This window comes from Anguilla anguilla, chromosome 7 (genome assembly GCF_013347855.1).
Source record: "Anguilla anguilla isolate fAngAng1 chromosome 7, fAngAng1.pri, whole genome shotgun sequence".
In the NCBI taxonomy this organism is placed as follows: Eukaryota; Metazoa; Chordata; class Actinopteri; order Anguilliformes; family Anguillidae; genus Anguilla; species Anguilla anguilla.
This window is the reverse complement of record NC_049207.1, coordinates 530,754-550,654: the sequence shown is the minus strand read 5'-3', so window position 1 is coordinate 550,654 and position 19,901 is coordinate 530,754. Positions and strand designations below refer to the sequence as shown.

General features: G+C 47.9%; 1 protein-coding gene across 4 annotated transcripts; it reads left to right on the top strand.

Annotated features, from left to right (window-relative positions):
• Nucleotides 1-118: 118 nt before the first annotated feature.
• Nucleotides 119-10,623, top strand: dcaf8 (DDB1 and CUL4 associated factor 8). 4 transcript variants are annotated; one of them, XM_035424516.1, is made up of 14 exons: nucleotides 483-737; nucleotides 1,254-1,329; nucleotides 1,703-1,771; nucleotides 1,970-2,053; nucleotides 2,304-2,887; nucleotides 3,291-3,431; nucleotides 3,822-3,916; nucleotides 5,268-5,378; nucleotides 5,918-6,048; nucleotides 6,189-6,296; nucleotides 6,405-6,535; nucleotides 6,885-7,004; nucleotides 7,875-7,991; nucleotides 8,797-10,623. In XM_035424516.1, exons 3-14 carry the CDS (start codon nucleotides 1,735-1,737, stop codon nucleotides 8,908-8,910), a joined length of 1,773 nt encoding a protein of 590 aa, XP_035280407.1. In that variant the 5' UTR covers nucleotides 483-737; nucleotides 1,254-1,329; nucleotides 1,703-1,734; the 3' UTR covers nucleotides 8,911-10,623. The 4 variants fall into 4 exon arrangements, with proteins under 4 accessions (XP_035280409.1, XP_035280408.1, XP_035280407.1 ...); XM_035424518.1 differs by lacking the exons at nucleotides 483-737; nucleotides 1,254-1,329 and adding an exon at nucleotides 119-141; XM_035424517.1 differs by lacking the exon at nucleotides 1,254-1,329 and having other exon boundaries at nucleotides 457-560.
• Nucleotides 10,624-19,901: the final 9,278 nt, after the last annotated feature.

The following is a 19,901-nucleotide window of genomic DNA, read 5'->3' as shown; positions in this document are numbered from 1 at the left end:
CCGCCTCCCAGTGAACAAAGTGCGCAATAGCAGGCACAGTAATTCACGACACTGGTTGTTGACATGCAACAGTAGCGCGCAGTCGCGCAGTGTGCAAGCACAGTGCCACGAGCCTGGGTATCTAACCAACAATACGCAAGGGTGATTTATCTGCATTTCAGCGGCCGTTTAATTAGTACTTAACAAAACAAATAAGGGTGTTGCTGGTAACTGAAGTTACTCACATGTCGGTATAATTGAAGATTACAGATCTTATAAATTCTAATCATATTATTTTATACAAATGTAATGTCAAAGAACTCGGACTAGGAAGAAGCGGGTTAGATAATTGATGGATGGATGGATGGATGGTATTATCAAATTGTTTATTTCCCCAAGACCACACGTATTTTATAACATAAAATCAGAACGCTTTATGAGCAGACTGGAGATAACTACAACTCCCAGAGGCGCTTATGTAAACGCACTTCCGGAAAGAGGATCGCTGATTGGGCACTGGAAGGAGAATCTTCAGGAAAAAAAACACAAGGCGACGAGAACCATCAAAACATAAACAGAAAGTACTGTGGAAATCGCAACACTTTCTGCTTTGTTTGGCATGCGCTTTAAGCACACGACCCTGATGTCAAGAAATCTAAACTGCAGACCGCCGGTTCGAGGAGCCTGAGGTTCTTGTCGGGATTAGAAATTGACACCGACGATTAGGATTTAGCTGACAGTCGGCGGGCCTACTGGAGGTGACAGCGTTTACACGTTAGCTTGCTAGCTAGCGTACAAAAACTACGAAGTCAAACGTTATCTAACCGTGCTAACTCACTGGGAAATACGACGGTATTTTAAAACAATGCGTGTAGCTGAATTGTGCAGTTGTTACGGAACTTGACAATAATGTTGAAATGTTGGAGAAATTAACAAGAATACGCAACAACGTAGCAAGACATTTGTCTAAGTGGCTAGCGAGCGCTGCTGTCGTATAGCGCAGCTAACAGGCTCGCTATTTTTAAAGACGTCGATATTGTACTTTTCTAGTTTAGTTTCTTTAGCGCGTTTAGTGTCCTGTACTTCGCCTCAGCTTGTCCTTAATCTCCAGATGCGAACGGTAGTGGAGCTGGCGGAACAATCCGTCTTTAACCGCTTGCTGCCCACGAGCAGCTGGGATTAGCCAGCTATCTTGCGTCATTTGCTGTTTTATTAACAAGCTAATGATCAAATGTAGCATGTTAACAAGCTAACCTTAACGCACTTCCTTACAGACAATTGAGTCACACCTGACGAAGATTGTTAGGTTGTGCATTTACGGTGAAGACGTTTCACGGCGCTGACACGAAGGTAGCTAGTTTGCGAATATTACAACAGGGACTCTATTTCGTGTTATCACGTTGGCTGAGTGTGCAGATGGTTGCTCGCGTTATTTTTGTATCCATCGCGATTGCAGTGATTTATAGTGCTCCACGCGGTTTATAGCGGCTTGCGGTGCAAGCAAATACCGAACAGCTGCTTTATTTAGCACGGCTTATTCGCTATATTGTGAAGCTTTTAACTTTTAATTATGTATTTATAGAGTTATAACGTGTTTATAAATGGGGAATCAGGCTACTCCACGCTATGATTACAAACGGATCATATCAGTTTGTTATTAAATGAGTTTGGCTGAGTGACATTTGAGTTGATTGCAAATGAGGCTTTCTGTCTCCCCCCACAGGCTGCCCTCGGTACTGAGGGACTCAGAAGACGATGGCTGACCGCGAGGGGAAGTCCTCTATCAGACCCGGTGAGAAATTTGCTCTCTGGAAACCAGCTAGATGAAGCGCTGAAAGCAGAAACATAATCTCTCTTTCTCTCTCTCTCTCTCTCTCTCTCTCTCTCTCTCTCTCTCTCTCTCTCTCTCTCTCTCTCTCTCTATCTCTCTATCTCTCTATATATATATATATATGTGTATATATTTATCTGTCTAACCTTCTCTTCTTAGGCTCAGAAGACTCGGATGGAATAGGACAGAGAGACCCCCCTACTCCCCCCTCCACCACTGATGGACACCCAGACCCAAGTGCAGGTATATGTGCCTCTCCTCCAGGTTGCATCATTTAGAGGGTAAGACTGCTAGCCAGGCATTGACCCTAGTGCAAGATTGGCCAACGCTACATAGACTGTTATGTAAGATTATGTTAGCGTGGCGTTGCACTCTAGTGTAAGACTATGCAGGCATCACATTGGCTGTGAAGGTTTTGGGATGAGCATGTGTAGGCACTGAGGAAAAGAGAGACTTCTTGCACTGCTCTATCCCCCCCGTCCCGCACCCACAGAGGCCCCGCCCACACCGGTGCTGGGGGCGGGGCGGGACAGCAGCCTGGCCCTGGAGGAGGAGGACACGGACAGCATGGACGGCAGTGGGCGCTACTCCCTGACGGAGGAGGGGGAGAGGGAGAGCGAGGGAGTGCGGGGTGGAGAGAGAGAGGGGAGGAAGAGGCGGAGGGAGCAGGATCGGCCTGCTCACGGCTCCTCCAGTTCCGATGAAGATGAAGACCAGGATGAGGAAGAGGAGGAGGAAGAGGAGGAGGATGAGCAGGCCATGGAGGCGTGGCTGGGGGCGGAGCTGCAGGAGCTGGGCGGGCCCGCCTGGCGGGCGGTGCCCTCCCTGCGTGCGCGGGAGATCGGGCGGGGCGCGCAGTTTGTGAAGCGGGTGTGTGGAGCGCGGGGCCTGGTCCAGAGGCTGGAGCTGCAGGCTCGGCTGGAGAGGCACACCGGCTGCGTCAACACGCTGCACTTCAACCCGTCCGGCACCCGCCTGGCCTCCGGCAGCGACGACCTGCGCGTGGTCATCTGGGACTGGGCCCGGCGCCGCGCAACGCTGGAGTTCCACAGCGGCCATAAGAGCAACGTCTTTCAGGTGAGCACAGCCAGCCCTGGCCCTGTGAGCACAGGCAGCACAGGCTCGGTGAGCACTGCCAGCACAGCCAGCACACGCTCAGTGAGCACAGGCAGCACAGGCTCTGTGAGCACAGGCAGCACAGGCTCTGTGAGCACTGCCAGCACAGACTCAGTGAGCACAGCCAGCACAGGCTCAGTGAGCACAGGCAGCACAGGCTCATGAGCACAGGCAGCACAGGCTCTGTGAGCACTGCCAGCACAGGCTCTGTGAGCATAGGCAGCACAGGCTCTGTGAGCATAGGCAGCACAGGCTTTGTGAGCACAACCTGCCAGGGGTGCAGTGGTTTCCGAGTGCAGTGATTTAGGGGTGCAGTGAGTTATGCGTTATGCAGTGTTTTGAGGTTTGGTGTTCTCCACCCCAGGCTAAGTTCCTGCCGCACAGTGGTGATTCTACTCTGGCTATGTGTGCGCGAGACGGCCAGATCAGAGTGGCTGAACTCTCTGCTACTCAGCGCTGCAAAAACACCAAGCGTGTGGCTCAGCACAAGGGTGCCGCCCACAAGGTAGGACAGAGAGAGAGAGAGTGTGTGTGTGTGTGTGCGTGTGCGTGTGTGTGTGAGGGGTTCAGGTATGATTTGTAATTACTGTGAATGCTGTTTTCTGTTTAGTAATGCCTGAGATAAGTGCTGTGGTTTGATTGGTAATGCCTAATATGAACACTGTGGTTTGATTAGTAATGCCTGAGATGAGTGCTGTCGTTTGGTGATTCCTAATACGAGAACTGTTTTGATTGGTAATGCTTAATATTAGCATTGTGGTTTGACTGGGAATGCCTAATATGAGCGCTGTGGTTTGATTGATAATACCTGTGATGAACGCAATTGTTTGATTGGTAATGTCTGTGATGAGCGATGTAGTTTGATTGGTTCATTTATATATATCATGTCGTGTAGCTGGCTCTGGAGCCTGATTCCCCCTGCTCCTTCTTATCTGCTGGTGAGGACGCCGTGGTTTTTGGCATCGACCTGCGCCTGGATCGGCCCGCCACGTGAGTCTCAACGCTGTACTACGCACTGCTATACTGTACTACACCCTGTCATACTGCACTATGCACTGCTATACTGTACTACGCCCTGTTATACTGCACTATGCACTGCTCTACTGTACTACGCCCTGTTATACTGCACTACGCACTGCTCTACTGTACTACACCCTGTTATACTGCACTACGCCCTGCTATACTGTACTACACCCTGTCATACTGCACTACGCACTGCTGTACTGTACTACGCCCTGTCATACTGCACTATGCATTGCTATACTGTACTACGCCCTGTCATACTTCACTTTGCACTGCTATACTGTACTACACTCCTGGGCAAAAAAATGGGCCAAGCCCAAAATGGCAAAAAATTAAGCTTTTAATGGTCTTAACAACAAATCATTGGTCAGAAAATTAGCAAGATTTAAACAAATGCACCCCTGAGACCTCCTGTGCCACCATTTGTTTACTTTTGCTGCAGTGAACTGTTTGGGGACAAGCTAGAAACCGGGAAATTCACTTTTACAGTAGACAAATTAACATAATGTCAAATAAGAGTTATGTTTTGTATTTGGTTGCATATCATTTGCATGCCATGACTTCCTGATGTCTGTGACCTTTCAAAATCATCAGAGTCTAGATATCTTATTTTCAGGTTGTCCTACAAGCGATACAAAAACTCTTTGCATTTGAATGGATCTCTATGGGAATTGGGGGGTGGGGCTAGATTCAGCTGTAAATTATGCTGATACAGTATGGAACACATTTGTTGGCTAAATGGCTTTAAGTCATCAAGGGTCAAAGGTATCAAATGAGCCTCAAACCACTGTGCTGCTGCCAGATTTGCAGTAGATACTACAAGCATTGTTTCTCCTGAATATTTTTTCCATTGAGTTCAACAGGAAAATTAATCAGGAGAAACAATGCTTGTAGTATCTACTGCATACCTGGCAGCAGCATGGTGGTTTAAGGCTCATTAGTACTACTATCCTCTGATATACCATAATATACTGCACACTACTATTCTCTGATACTACACACTGTACTTTTCTTTGATATACTGTACTATACTACACACTGTACTATACTCTGATACACTGTACTAGCCTCTGATATACCGTTCTATACTGCACACTGTACTATTCTCTGATGTACTACAGACTGTACTTTTCTTTGATATACTGTACAATACTACACACTGTACTAGTACAGTGTGTAGTATAGTATCAGAGGCTACCTTCTGATATACCGTTCTATACTACACACTGTACTATTCTCTGATATACCGTTCTATAACTACACTCTACTATTCTCTTATATTCTGTACTATACTATGCTGACTGTACTGTACTTGCAGTAAGCTGGTGGTGGTGAAGGAAGGAGAGAAGAAGGTGGGGCTCTACACCATCTTTGTGAACCCAGCCAACACCCACCACTTCGCCGTGGGCGGGCGAGACCAGTATGTCAGGTGAGTTCCTCTCTCTGATTGGTTCCTTCTGTAGTATGTATTTGGATGACAACATGATTTTGATTGGTCGAGAGGGTTTTGATTATTTTCCTATAACTTGCCTGGAGAAAGGATATGAAGTGTTGCTATGAAGGAGGCGGTCCTTATCACTGTTTCACATGAAGCACTTTTGGGTGGGGAAACTCAGCTTTGCTTTTGGAGCGACTCACAGATTGGCTGTTCATTCTCCTTCTCTAATGAACATTAGTGCAGAGCGTACTCACGGTTCGTTACAGGGCCCAACCCTGTCTGTAAAAGGTGAATGTGTGCATGTGCCACTGTAACAAAATAGCAAAATGGAATGAAAAAAAGTAAATATGCTAACTCTCACACTCACACATACGCACGCACGCACGCACGCACACACACGCACGCACACATACACACACGCACAGAAGCGCGCACGCTCACGCACACACGCACACACACACGCGTGCAATCACACACGCGCAGCCCCTGTGGATTAGATGAATGTCAGTATGACGCGTGTTTGTGTGCAGGGTGTATGACCAGAGGAAGATCAGTGAGAATGATAATAACGGCGTGCTGAAGAAGTTCTGTCCGTCTCACCTGCTGTCCAGTGAGAGCAAGACCAACATCACCTGCCTGGTGTACAGCCACGATGGCACAGGTAAAGACACGCGCACGCATGCACGCGCACACACACACACACACACACACACACACACACATGCACGCACGCGCACACAAGCACACACACACGGTTTCAGGATGTCTCTCTGTTCCCTCTCCCTTGTCTGTGTTCCCCAGAGCTGCTGGCCAGTTACAATGATGAGGACATTTACCTGTTTAACTCCCAGCACAGCGACGGGGCCGACTACTGCCGGAGGTACAAGGGCCACCGCAACAACGCCACAGGTGAGGCCCGCAAAAGGGTGTGTGGGGGTAATTTGGGGTTTAATAAGACTACAGGGGGCTTATTGGAGGGGCGTGGCATAGGCTGACTTGCCTGTCTCTGTTCCACAGTGAAGGGGGTGAACTTTTTCGGGCCCTGCAGCGAGTTTGTAGTGAGCGGCAGCGACTGCGGACACATCTACCTGTGGGACAAGAACTCCGCTCACATCGTCCAGTACATGGAGGGAGACAAAGGAGGAGTGGTGAGAGAGAGGGAGGGAAGAATGGGAGAGGGAGAGAGATGGAGAGAAGTAAAGGTGTGAGGGAGGGAGAGAGTGAGAGAGAGGGAGGGAAGTAAAGATGTGAGGGAGAGAGATGGAGAGAAGTAAAGGTGTGAGGGAGGGAGAGAGAGAGGGAGGGAGAGAGAGATGGAGAGAAGTAAAGGTGTGAGGGAGGGAGAGAGAGAGGGAAGTAAGGGTGTGAGGGAGGAGTAAAGGTGTGAGGGAGAGAGAGAGAGAGGGAAGTAAAGGTGTGAGGGAGGAGTAAAGGTGTGAGGGAGAGAGAGTAGTAAAAAGGTTTGATGTAATTGATGCGCTTTGTTCCTTCATCCAGGTGAACTGCCTGGAGCCCCACCCTCACCTGCCAGGTTTGGCCACCAGTGGGCTGGACCATGATGTGAAACTCTGGGCCCCCACCGCCGAGACCCCCACTGCACTGAAGGGCCTGAAAGAGGTGCGTACCGCACACACTGTACTCTGAGCTTACTCGCACTGTACCCTCATCTTACTCACACTGTACTCTCATCTTACTCACACTGTACTCTGAGCTTACTCACACTGTACTCTGAGCTTACTCACGCTGTACCCTCATCTTACTCACACTACTCTGAGCTTACTCACACTGTACCCTCATCTTACTCACACTACTCTGAGCTTACTCACACTGTACCCTCATCTTACTCACACTACTCTGAGCTTACTCACACTGTACCCTCATCTTACTCACACTGTACTCTGAGCTTACTCACGCTGTACCCTCATCTTACTCACACTGTACTCTGAGCTTACTCACACTGTACTCTGAGCTTACTCACACTGTACCCTCATCTTACTCACACTACTCTGAGCTTACTCACACTGTACCCTCATCTTACTCACACTACTCTGAGCTTACTCACACTGTACCCTCATCTTACTCGCACTGTACTCTGAGCTTACTCGCACTGTACTCTGAGCTTACTCGCACTGTACTCTGAGCTTACTCACATTGTACTCTCTTCTTACTCGCACTGTACTCTCTTCTTACTCGCACTGTACTCTCATCTTACTCACACTGTACTCTGTGTACTCACGCTGTACTTTTACCCTGCGGGATTGTGCTGGTGCATTTGGTGCAGTCATAGTGGAGTTGTTTACTGGTAATGTGGTGATGGTGGTGGTCATGAAGATGGTGATGGAGTGGGGATGAAGATGAAGGTGATGACAATAATGGTAGTGATGGTAAATTTAATGATGACAATGGGGTGGGAATAATGCTAACAGTGGTGGTGATGTTGATGATGACGATGAAGGTGGTGATGATGCTGCTGTTGCTTCTCTGCAGGTTATGAAGAAGAACAAGCGTGAGCGTGATGAAGATAGCATGAGACATGGAGATCAGTATGACACCCAGCTCCTCTGGTTCCTCATGAGGCATATGAGGCACAGGAGAATACAGAGGGTAAGAGACCAATACCGGTACCAATATCAGAGCCAATACCAGTAGTTATACCAGGACCAATACCGGTACCTATACCAGACCCAATACCTGAACTGGTACCAATACCTGAACCAATATCTGAACCGGTACCAATACCGATACCTATACCAGACCCAATACCTGAACCAATATCTGAACCAGTACCAATACCGATACCAATACTTGAACCAGTACCAATACCGGGACCTGTACCAGGACCACTAACCGGTACCAATGCCAGAACCGATATCAGAACCAGTGTGTACCATTAGCAATACCAGTACCAACATCAACATTGATACTGTTACCAGTTACCGTAGCAGGTTCTATACTGTTACTCCAATACCAACACCATTACCAATAGCGGTATCAGTGCTATTACCAATACCATTATCAATACTTATACCATCATCAGTACTATTACCAGTATCAGCCTTGATACAGTCTTCGATATTGATACTGTTACCAATAGCAATAGCAATATCAATGCTGTTACTGCAATACCAGTATCAGTATCAATAGTGTTACTGCTGTAATGTCAATATTGCCACCGGTACACTGATTACAGGCATCTGTGCTATTTATAGAGCAGTTTATGGTAGCTACCTCAGTAAGTTCCCACAGTGTCTGTCGTGGATATCTGGCCCATGGTGTGTTTACTGTCCTGGTTGAGTCCCCACAGTGCAGTGTGTGTAGTGCCCTGGTCGAGTCCCCACAGTGTGGTGTGTGTAGTGCTCTGGTTACTTGCCTCAGTAACGTGACAGAAGTGTGTGCTGGTTTCTCTCAGAGTCGCCGGGGAGAAGCTGGGGGAGATGGAGACACCGATGAGTCCTGGAGTTCAGCAGACTCCTCCGATGAAGAGGATGCTGGAGCTGACCATGTGCAGTGCATGTCCTCCTAAACACTCGCGCACACACACGCAAACACACACACTCACGCGTGCACACACACACTTGAGCGCACACATTCATACTCGTGCACACATGCAAGCACACACACGTACCCTCGCACGCACACACCGACACTCACACGTACACACACACACGCTCATGCGCACATTCACTCACACACATGCACGCACACATTCACACTCGCGCGCACACACACACACACACACACACACACACACCCCTTGAAGATTTGACTGGCAACATTGCTGTCTGTTATCCAGGAACGGCGACAGATGAAAGAGGTTGAAAATGGAGGGAGTGAGGGATGAAAGAGGACAGGAACCTAATGCAGATTGTAAACCAGCACTCTCCCCCCCCCCCCCCCTTGTGCTGCATGTCACCTGTTCCCTGCTTAGAGGCCTCCTTCCACCCCCCCAGATTTAGGAGCCGCACGCAGGCACTGAAAGAGGACTGCTTCTCTGCCCAAATTCTCAGTCTGTCCGTCTGTCCCAGTCAAAGCAAAGCCAGCCAACACAGACGGAATGATGGACGGATGGATACATTGGAAATGTCACAGCTTTCTTCTGCTTCTTTTGCCATCAGATTCTATCCCAAAATAATATTTAGAGCACTTATTATCAAAAGATGACTATTTAAAAGAAGAAAAAAAAACAGTCAAATCAAAGCATTTTCTGACTGCATATTCAACTCCTTCCTTTCCTGGACCCCCCCTGCTCACTTCCTGCAAGCCTCACGCAGAAGATACCCAATCAGATGTGTTCTGGCAGGGGCAGTGAGGTGCAGGTGTCAGTATTCAGTGCACTGATCAGCACACCGTCTCGGAGGCCCTCATGGATATGCCCAGCGTGGTGCAGCAGCGTGTGGTCTCAACTATTCAGTCACTGATCGCTCGGGTGGAGCAGCAATGTGGTCTCCATTCAGTCACTGATCGCTCGGGTGGAGCAGCAGTGTGGTCTCCATTCAGTCACTGATCGCTCGGGTGGAGCAGCAATGTGGTCTCCATTCAGTCACTGATCGCTCGGGAGGAGCAGCAGTGTGGTCTCCATTCAGTCACTGATCGCCCGGGAGGAGCAGCAGTGTGGTCTCCATTCGGGTCACTGATCACTCGGGTGGAGCAGCAGTGTGGTCTCCATTCAGTCACTGATCACTTGGGTGGAGCAGCAGTGTCATCTCCATTCAGTCAGTCACTGATCGCTCGGGTGGAGCAGTGGTCTCCACGCAGAGAGAGGAGCAGTCAGGAGATGATTTGCACACCTGAGCTGCTCTGTCTGAACACCTGGGCATCGTGAATGGCTGCAGCAGGAAGCAGGAAGCAGGATAACTTACCATCAGATTCACCTTTTCCCTTTTTGTACCTGGAATTTAGAAATGAGACCTCTATATATATTTTTCTCTACAGCTATATGAGTGTATAGTTGTATAGAAAAAATAGCTGTTTGACAAAGTTAGAAAAAAATGATTTCAGATTGATATTAATGTAAAAACGTTTATACTGTATTTCATCCAAACATACAATGAGGAAAGGAAAAAAAATCTTTTTGTGCATTTGGCATTTTGATGACATCCACAGTATTGAATCAGTCTGGGACACAACCTTGTTTCTCTCCCTTCCTTTTCTAGTTTTTTCTGTTGTTTTTGCGGCTGACCGTGTTCTGCTCTTCTGTTCTAACGTGTGATTGGTGCAGTAAATGAGAGATGCTCAAGATTGTGTCCCGCCTCTTCCTTCTGCTCTCTGATTGGAGGATCCATCCACTGCATTTCTTCTTTGTACTTCACAAGGATGTCATTCTTACACTGCCCTGCCCCTTCACGAAAGCCCCCTGCTCTGCTGACCAGATCTCTGGCAGCTCAGATATTCAGGGCTTTTGCAACCAAACTGAATAGAAACAACAGGCTCTGTGTCCTAGTTTTATTTGTGGATAATACACAGAGAACTGCGTAAAATACAGAGCTTCTAAGGGTCACCATTGTAGTATAGTTCATCCATTTGACAAGCACCCCCCCACCCAGTCTCATCTGCAACTAGAGTGACTCCTTGGACAATAGCATCTATCTAGGAGTTAATAAAAATAGTCTTTCACCACCAAAAATTCACATTATTTCATAGCAACAAGATAAAGCTAACAATAACCTGAAGGTTATTGCCAATACAGTGGTGAAAACGCTGCTCACTGAATAGCAAAATAAACTTGGAAGTTTTGTGGAATTATACCATGTAATTCTATGATCAATATCTGCAACTAAATGTGGTACAAATATACAGTTTTACCATTGGTTTTTAATGTAAAGATGTCCCTTACAAGATTCCAATGGTCATTTATGGTCTTGAACTATCTGTTTAAAAAATAAACACGCAAATAGAAAGCAGGGGTAGGTATTTACAGCCACTTGTGAAACCCCATTTGCAATTTACACTGCTGTACCTGTTTTCAGTTTGTTCTTTTTTGATTAATTTATATGGCATGTTTAAATTTTAATTTAATTTAATCTCTCTAAATTGACTGTAAACTTAGGGTTGTAACTGGGTAGCTGTTTCGTAGGTGACTTAGTTAATGCACTCGTCTTAACTACTGCTTGTATTTTTGCATAGACTGCGTTGTTGCTGTTCTCATTTGTGTTAGTGTTAATCAGTTTAACCTACAGGGTCCAAGTTGAACTAGCGCTTATTCCCTGCCCTTGGAACGGTACTTCTCTCTAGGGTTTTTCAACACACTTGTTCCTGGTTATGGTTATACACTTTGTTGTATGTCGCTCTGGATAAGAGCGTCTGCCAAATGCCTGTAATGTAAATTTTATCACAACAGTTGAGATCCTCCTGCAATCACATGTTGTGCATTCAACCGTAAGATTATGCAGTATTATACAAACACTTGCTGAGGCGTAATTGTTTTATTCTTTCTGTTTTTGGAAAATTTTACTAATTTTGTCAACTCATTGACTAAAGCAAATTTGGGAAGTGGGTCAGAAGAGGAGGAGGAAACATGAAGTCGGCGAGGAGGCAGACGAACATGGCGAAAATGTGCGTATTACTGCTTGTAACATTTCCATATTTATGTTGTGTCATTTTTGATATTGTTATATTCGTATTGGTCGTAAGAGACAAATGTTATCTTTTGCTAAATATGCTCAGCATAGTTGAAAGGCTGAGCTTAGCTGTTAGTATAGGGCATTTTTAGCGAACCATGGGCAGTGTTTGCATGCTAGATTGCTGTGTCCTGCTTTGTTAAAATTCATACCGCTCACAATGAAATTTTGTCTCGAGAGATTTGCCGTATTCTCTAATGCGGGCGTTTCACACACTGAATGTTCGCAGGTAGCTCAGTCGTGTTACAGTTGATGCTTTTATTTTCCACGGAGCTAGAACATGGCCAACATTGTTTTGACGGTGGAATATTATGTTATTGTAATCTTTTTGTACATTATGTGGGGTGTTGGTATCACCATGGGCTCACTTCTCACTTCGGCTCATTCACATTCACTCATCCAAGTTTCCCTTGGAGAATAGTAAAGTTTGTAAAATGTTGCATCGTCCTCATGCAACAAAATGCATACTGTAGAGTACAGAAAAACTCAAGATGAGTTATTACATATTTATGCACGTCTTCCTCAGTGTCACAATGCAAACTTTTGTATTTTGTGTATGATATCAATATTTCATCTTAAACCATCATAAGGTGTAATGGACGATAAACATTGTACACATTTGTGAACAGGTTTTGGACACCTAAAAATCTTAGACCCCTGTTCTGATGTAAAAATGGTGAGTCCCATTTGAAAATTATGCATAAGTGAGTTCATTTACAGCAATGGTGCCATGGACAGTTTATACATTTTGTTTGATTACAGATGTTAAATACACATTTTTAGGATATTTGTTTTGCATAAAGCAAAAATACTAAGGAGGGTTGTGGGGTGGTAGTGTAACCAGAGAAATAAGAAAGAATCGTTGGACAGTGGCTGCATGCAACATTATTATGAATGGTAGGACAAACTAATTCAGTTTAAGACGTCACATATACTTAATTGCATAGAACATGTCTATAATTTTATTAAGCAAATACAACAGTTTTATTTGTTTAGTAAATCCACCTATTTCTTTTTTGAGTCTACTTAATAATACTGCGCACAACCACTAGCCAGCATTTTGTGTGTGTGTGTGTGTGTATTAGAGTTCTATGTCTAGTGTTGGGCAGAGCTACTAGCTTAACTAGACTGTTTTCCAGTACCATCTGTGTCATTTTTATTTCTAAAATCAAGTAGCTACAATTTGTAGGCTAGCTGTATTTGCATGAAAGTTAAATTATTAGACCAGCATCCTTTGTGGGCAGAGAAAATCCCAGTTTAAATTTAAAACACCCCTGTCCATCGGATATTGAAAGCAAAACCTAAAATGGACCAGATCATGTCACCACCATGATTGCCCTGTCAGTTGCATTGGCCAAGTTTGTTACTATCAATTTAAAAATATAAGCCAAATTGTATAGAAACCTGTAATGTAAAATTATTACACCAATATCATATCTGGACAAAATCCCAGCTTTTAGATTCACACCATTATCATTCTGATATTTATAGTGAAATTCCCTGCCTAAAATGGACCTGATTTATCGTGTCACCACAACTGCTTTGCCCCATATAAAATATTGGACATTTACATTGCATACCACAAATTAATGGACATGCTTAATGTAACACAGTTCTCAACAGCTGATTGGCCACATTTTACGTCAATCAGTTGTACCTGTCAGTCAAGCAGAAGCCGTAGGGAAATGTGATGAAAACGGGAAGAATTAGACACATTTTTAAAATGACACAGTGATCTACCAGCATCGCCTCTCCGATCAATGTATTGGGCATCCCTGATCTAAAAGCTTTTCAAAGCATAATTTGTTATGAGTGAGCAAAAAGTTTAAAATAAAAGTTTCTTGCAGAAGTACTTACACTCCTCACATTAATGTTTGATGGGACCACCGTTCACCACAATAACAGCTTTGACTTTCGGCCTTTCATGCTTGGAACATTGCCTTGTTCAGTTATCCGGTTAGGTAGTGGCTTTCCCCACTCAGGTACGTCTCCTATATTAAGAAAGTCAGAGTGTTCCAGTGTGTGGATGGGCCCCATGGTCTGGTATCTGTTAAGGCTCTGTTCCAGTGTGTGGATGGGTCCCATGGTCTGGTATCTGTTAAGGCTCTGTTCCAGTGTGTGGATGGGCCCCATGGTCTGGTATCTGTTAGGGCTCTGTTCCAGTGTGTGGATGGGCCCCATGGTCTGGTATCTGTTAAGGCTCTGTTCCAGTGTGTGGATGGGCCCCCTGGTCTGGTATCTGTTAAGGCTCTGTTCCAGTGCGTGGATGGGCCCCCTGGTCTGGTATCTGTTAAGGCTCTGTTCCAGTGCGTGGATGGGCCCCCTGGTCTGGTATCTGTTAAGGCTCTGTTCCAGTGTGTGGATGGGCCCCCTGGTCTGGTATCTGTTAAGGCTCTGTTCCAGTGTGTGGATGGGCCCCCTGGTCTGGTATCTGTTAAGGCTCTGTTCCAGTGTGAGAACAGGCCCCATGGTCTGGTATCTGTTAAGGCTCTGTTCCAGTGTGAGAACAGGCCCCATGGTCTGGTATCTGTTAAGGCTCTGTTCCAGTGTGTGGATGGGCCCCCTGGTCTGGTATCTGTTAAGGCTCTGTTCCAGTGTGTGGATGGGCCCCCTGGTCTGGTATCTGTTAAGGCTCTGTTCCAGTGTGTGGATGGGCCCCATGGTCTGGTATCTGTTAGGGCTCTGTTCCAGTGTGTGGACGGGCCCCATGGTCTGGTATCTGTTAAGGCTCTGTTCCAGTGTGTGGATGGGCCCCCTGGTCTGGTATCTGTTAAGGCTCTGTTCCAGTGTGTGGATGGGCCCCATGGTCTGGTATCTGTTAAGGCTCTGTTCCAGTGTGTGGATGGGCCCCATGGTCTGGTATCTGTTAAGGCTCTGTTCCAGTGTGTGGATGGGTCCCATGGTCTGGTATCTGTTAAGGCTCTGTTCCAGTGTGTGGATGGGCCCCATGGTCTGGTATCTGTTAAGGCTCTGTTCCAGTGTGTGGATGGGCCCCATGGTCTGGTATCTGTTAAGGCTCTGTTCCAGTGTGTGGATGGGCCCCCTGGTCTGGTATCTGTTAAGGCACTGTTCCAGTGTGTGGATGGGCCCCATGGTCTGGTATCTGTTAGGGCTCTGTTCCAGTGTGTGGATGGGCCCCATGGTCTGGTATCTGTTAAGGCTCTGTTCCAGTGTGTGGATGGGCCCCCTGGTCTGGTATCTGTTAAGGCTCTGTTCCAGTGTGTGGATGGGCCCCCTGGTCTGGTATCTGTTAAGGCTCTGTTCCAGTGTGTGGATGGGCCCCATGGTCTGGTATCTGTTAAGGCTCTGTTCCAGTGTGTGGATGGGCCCCCTGGTCTGGTATCTGTTAAGGCTCTGTTCCAGTGTGTGGATGGGCCCCATGGTCTGGTATCTGTTAAGGCTCTGTTCCAGTGTGTGGATGGGCCCCCTGGTCTGGTATCTGTTAAGGCTCTGTTCCAGTGTGTGGATGGGCCCCCTGGTCTGGTATCTGTTAAGGCTCTGTTCCAGTGTGTGGATGGGCCCCCTGGTCTGGTATCTGTTAAGGCTCTGTTCCAGTGTGTGGATGGGCCCCATGGTCTGGTATCTGTTAAGGCTCTGTTCCAGTGTGTGGATGGGCCCCCTGGTCTGGTATCTGTTAAGGCTCTGTTCCAGTGTGTGGATGGGCCCCATGGTCTGGTATCTGTTAAGGCTCTGTTCCAGTGTGTGGATGGGTCCCATGGTCTGGTATCTGTTAGGGCTCTGTTCCAGTGTGTGGATGGGCCCCATGGTCTGGTATCTGTTAAGGCTCTGTTCCAGTGTGTGGATGGGCCCCCTGGTATGGTATCTGTTAAGGATCTGTTCCAGTGTGTGGATGGGCCCCATGGTCTGGTATCTGTTAAGGCTCTATTCCAGTGTGTGGATGGGTCCCATGGTCTGGTATCTGTTATGGCTCTGTTCCAGTGTGTGGATGGGCCCCATGGTCTGGTATCTGTTAGGGCTCTGTTCCAGTGTGTGGATGGGCCCCATGGTCTGGTATCTGTTAAGGCTCTGTTCCAGTGTGTGGATGGGCCCCCTGGTCTGGTATCTGTTAAGGCTCTGTTCCAGTGTGTGGATGGGCCCCCTGGTCTGGTATCTGTTAAGGCTCTGTTCCAGTGTGTGGATGGGCCCCATGGTCTGGTATCTGTTAAGGCTCTGTTCCAGTGTGTGGATGGGCCCCATGGTCTGGTATCTGTTAAGGCTCTGTTCCAGTGTGTGGATGGGCCCCATGGTCTGGTATCTGTTAAGGCTCTGTTCCAGTGTGTGGATGGGCCCCCTGGTCTGGTATCTGTTAAGGCTCTGTTCCAGTGTGTGGATGGGCCCCCTGGTCTGGTATCTGTTAAGGCTCTGTTCCAGTGTGTGGATGGGCCCCCTGGTCTGGTATCTGTTAAGGCTCTGTTCCAGTGTGTGGATGGGCCCCCTGGTCTGGTATCTGTTAAGGCTCTGTTCCAGTGTGTGGATGGGCCCCATGGTCTGGTATCTGTTAAGGCTCTGTTCCAGTGTGTGGATGGGCCCCCTGGTCTGGTATCTGTTAAGGCTCTGTTCCAGTGTGTGGATGGGCCCCATGGTCTGGTATCTGTTAAGGCTCTGTTCCAGTGTGTGGATGGGTCCCATGGTCTGGTATCTGTTAGGGCTCTGTTCCAGTGTGTGGATGGGCCCCATGGTCTGGTATCTGTTAAGGCTCTGTTCCAGTGTGTGGATGGGCCCCCTGGTATGGTATCTGTTAAGGATCTGTTCCAGTGTGTGGATGGGCCCCATGGTCTGGTATCTGTTAAGGCTCTATTCCAGTGTGTGGATGGGTCCCATGGTCTGGTATCTGTTATGGCTCTGTTCCAGTGTGTGGATGGGCCCCATGGTCTGGTATCTGTTAAGGCACTGTTCCAGTGTGTGGATGGGCCCCATGGTCTGGTATCTGTTAAGGCTCTGTTCCAGTGTGTGGATGGGCCCCATGGTCTGGTATCTGTTAAGGCTCTATTCCAGTGTGTGGATGGGTCCCATGGTCTGGTATCTGTTAAGGCTCTGTTCCAGTGTGAGAACTGAGCCATCAGTGAGGGAGGAATGAGACAGAGGAGACTTACCAGACGTACTTTCAGAAAGTCTTTATTGGTTCTGGCCACAGTTTCATGTTAGTCACTACATGTTAGATTAGATCCAATACTGCACCGGCAGTCAGCTACACAGGAGCCTAAACCCAGCACAGCACCACTGCCCCGCCCAAACCCCTGCCTCCCAACACATCTCCTGTGCCCCTCCTTAAAATATCTTCTGTTTCTCTGTCACCTCCCCCATAACCACATCCATTCATCCGTTTCACTCCACTAACGCACGCTAATATCCTACAGTGTATTATAAATTGTCTTCTGCAATCCAAAAAATAAGTGATGCATCGTAAAATATCTTGTATAAAATAAACAACAAATTTTTCTATTTTTGTATAAACAATATTGCTTTGCTGTAAAATATAATGTAAGCACAGTGAATATGCTGACCATGGCACCCAGGGGGTGGAGTCAGGTGGGAACCCCCTGCACCCAGGGGGTGGAGTCAGGTGGGCGAGGTCAGCAAGGTGCAGTGGCTGGGTTTCTAATTTCATTCAAACACAAGGCTTCTAGTGCTATCTGTACAACATTCAAAAGACAAGTTTTATTATCCCAAAAATGATGATAATTATGAGACGAGGAGCTCAAACATCAAATCTGAAAATGAAACGCTAGAAAGGCCTCAAGACCCGTTCTGTTTCCTTCCCTTAGTGCTGCTGGGAGGGGCTGGAGCAGGGGAGACGGGTCAGGCTCACTACAGACAGACACCTTACTGACGGGTACACAGGTGAGTGGTGAAATCACAGGATGGGACGAGAACAGCTACCGCAGGATCGGGGGTTAGAGAGGAGGGCGGGCTGGGGGAGGGGGGGGTGGGTTTAGAGAGGAGGGCGGGCCAGGGTGCGGGGGGGGGGGGGGGTGTAGAGTGGTGTAGAGGGGACAGGGTAAGTGCTCTTGGGGAGTGTAGAGTGGTGTAGAAGGGACAGGGTAAGTGCTCTTGGGGAGTGTAGAGTGGTATAGAGGGGACAGGGTAAGTGCTCTTGGGGAGTGTAGAGTGCTGTAGAAGGGACAGGGTAAGTGCTCTTGGGGGGTGTAGAGGGGACAGGGTAAGTGCTCTTGGGGAGTGTAGAGTGGTGTAGAAGGGACAGGGTAAGTGCTCTTGGGGAGTGTAGAGTGGTGTAGAGGGGACAGGGTAAGTGCTCTTGGGGAGTGTAGAGTGGTGCAGAGGGGACAGGGTAAGTGCTCTTGGGGAGTGTAGAGTGGTGTAGAGGGGACAGGGTAAGTGCTCTTGGGGAGTGTAGAGTGGTGCAGAGGGGACAGGGTAAGTGCTTTTGGGGGTGTGGGAGACAGAAGGCACTATGGCTGACTAACACATTGTCTTTAAGGCCCAGCACTAGGGCTGCACGACGCACAAGGTGCTATACAGTACTGCACATACTGACACTGCACAGAGCAGCAGCTTGACCCCGCCCCCTCGCCTGGCCCCACCTCCCAGCCTGGCCACACCCCCTCACCAAGCCCCACCCCCTTACCTGACCACGCCCCCTCGCCTGGCCCCACCCCCCACCTGAACCTGCCCCCTCTCCAAGCTCCGCCCCCTCACCTGGCCCCACCCCCCACCTGACCCTGCCCCCTTGCCAAGCCCCACCCCCTCACCTGGCCACACCCCCTCATCTGGCACTACCCCCTCACCTGGCCCCACCCCCCACCTGAACCTGCCCCCTCTCCAAGTTCCGCCCCCTCACCTGGCCACACCCCCTTGTCTGGCACCGCCCCCTCGCCTGGCCCCATCCCCCACCTGACCCTGCCCCCTTGCCAGGCCCCACCTCCTCACCTGGCCACACCCCTCGCCTGACACCGCCCCCTCATGTGCCCAATCCCTGGATGGCAAGGTTGCCAGGCTGGATATTATTCTGGGGAGCACAGGAAGGGGGTTCCCAGGTCGGCTCTGCTCTGCGCAGCGGTACTCTAACACACTCACTTTATTTCTGACTAGGTTTGGTCTACTAATAACAATGCAAAATAAAAGGCCTTTTAGGAACATGACTTCTCACACAGTGTTCTGTAGACTTCTCCAGCCTTCTTTCATAACTATCTTTTTACTAATATTAATATCCATTTCCTATATTTGCTTTTCTTGAAATAATAACATGAAATAAACAGTTTTTTGTTTGTTTTTTGTCTTAAAAAGCTACATAGTTCCTACTGGGTATTCTATCAATTTGTTAGTGTTTCTCATAGTTAATTCCTTTATCTTAAAAAAAAATCTACTGACTGAAAAGAGGATAATTGCGAGTCCTGCTTGTTTGTTTCTTTCTTGTCTTTCTGTCCAGCGGCTCAAAGGTGTTTGTGTTTGGAGGAAATGTCCGACAGCGTTGGTTGGTGGTCTTTTTTCTGCAGGAGGGTAAAACTGTCCTCAGGTACGGTCAGAGAGCATGCTGGGATATTGGCTCATGCCAAATCCTGGCATTCCTGATGTAAACAGAAATATTCCCTCCCTACTCCACAGTTAAACAGAAATGTCCCGTCTGGGCTGGACCCCGGGTGCTGATGCTGACCTCCGCAGCATCCTCACACAGGTGCAGCATGGGTACCCCACCCCAATGCTGCAGAGGCTGCCAGGGTGACGCAGCGTCGTCAGGGTTACACAGCGTTGTCAGGGTTATGCAGCGTTGTCAGGGTTACGCTGGGTTTTATTTCCACTTTGTTGGGGAAATGCTTTTTCACAGTTTGGGAGAATGGAAGCCCTTTGAGCTGAGAAACAGTCACCTAACTACACATACACACACACACACACACACACATGCACACACAAACACACACACACACACACACATGCACAC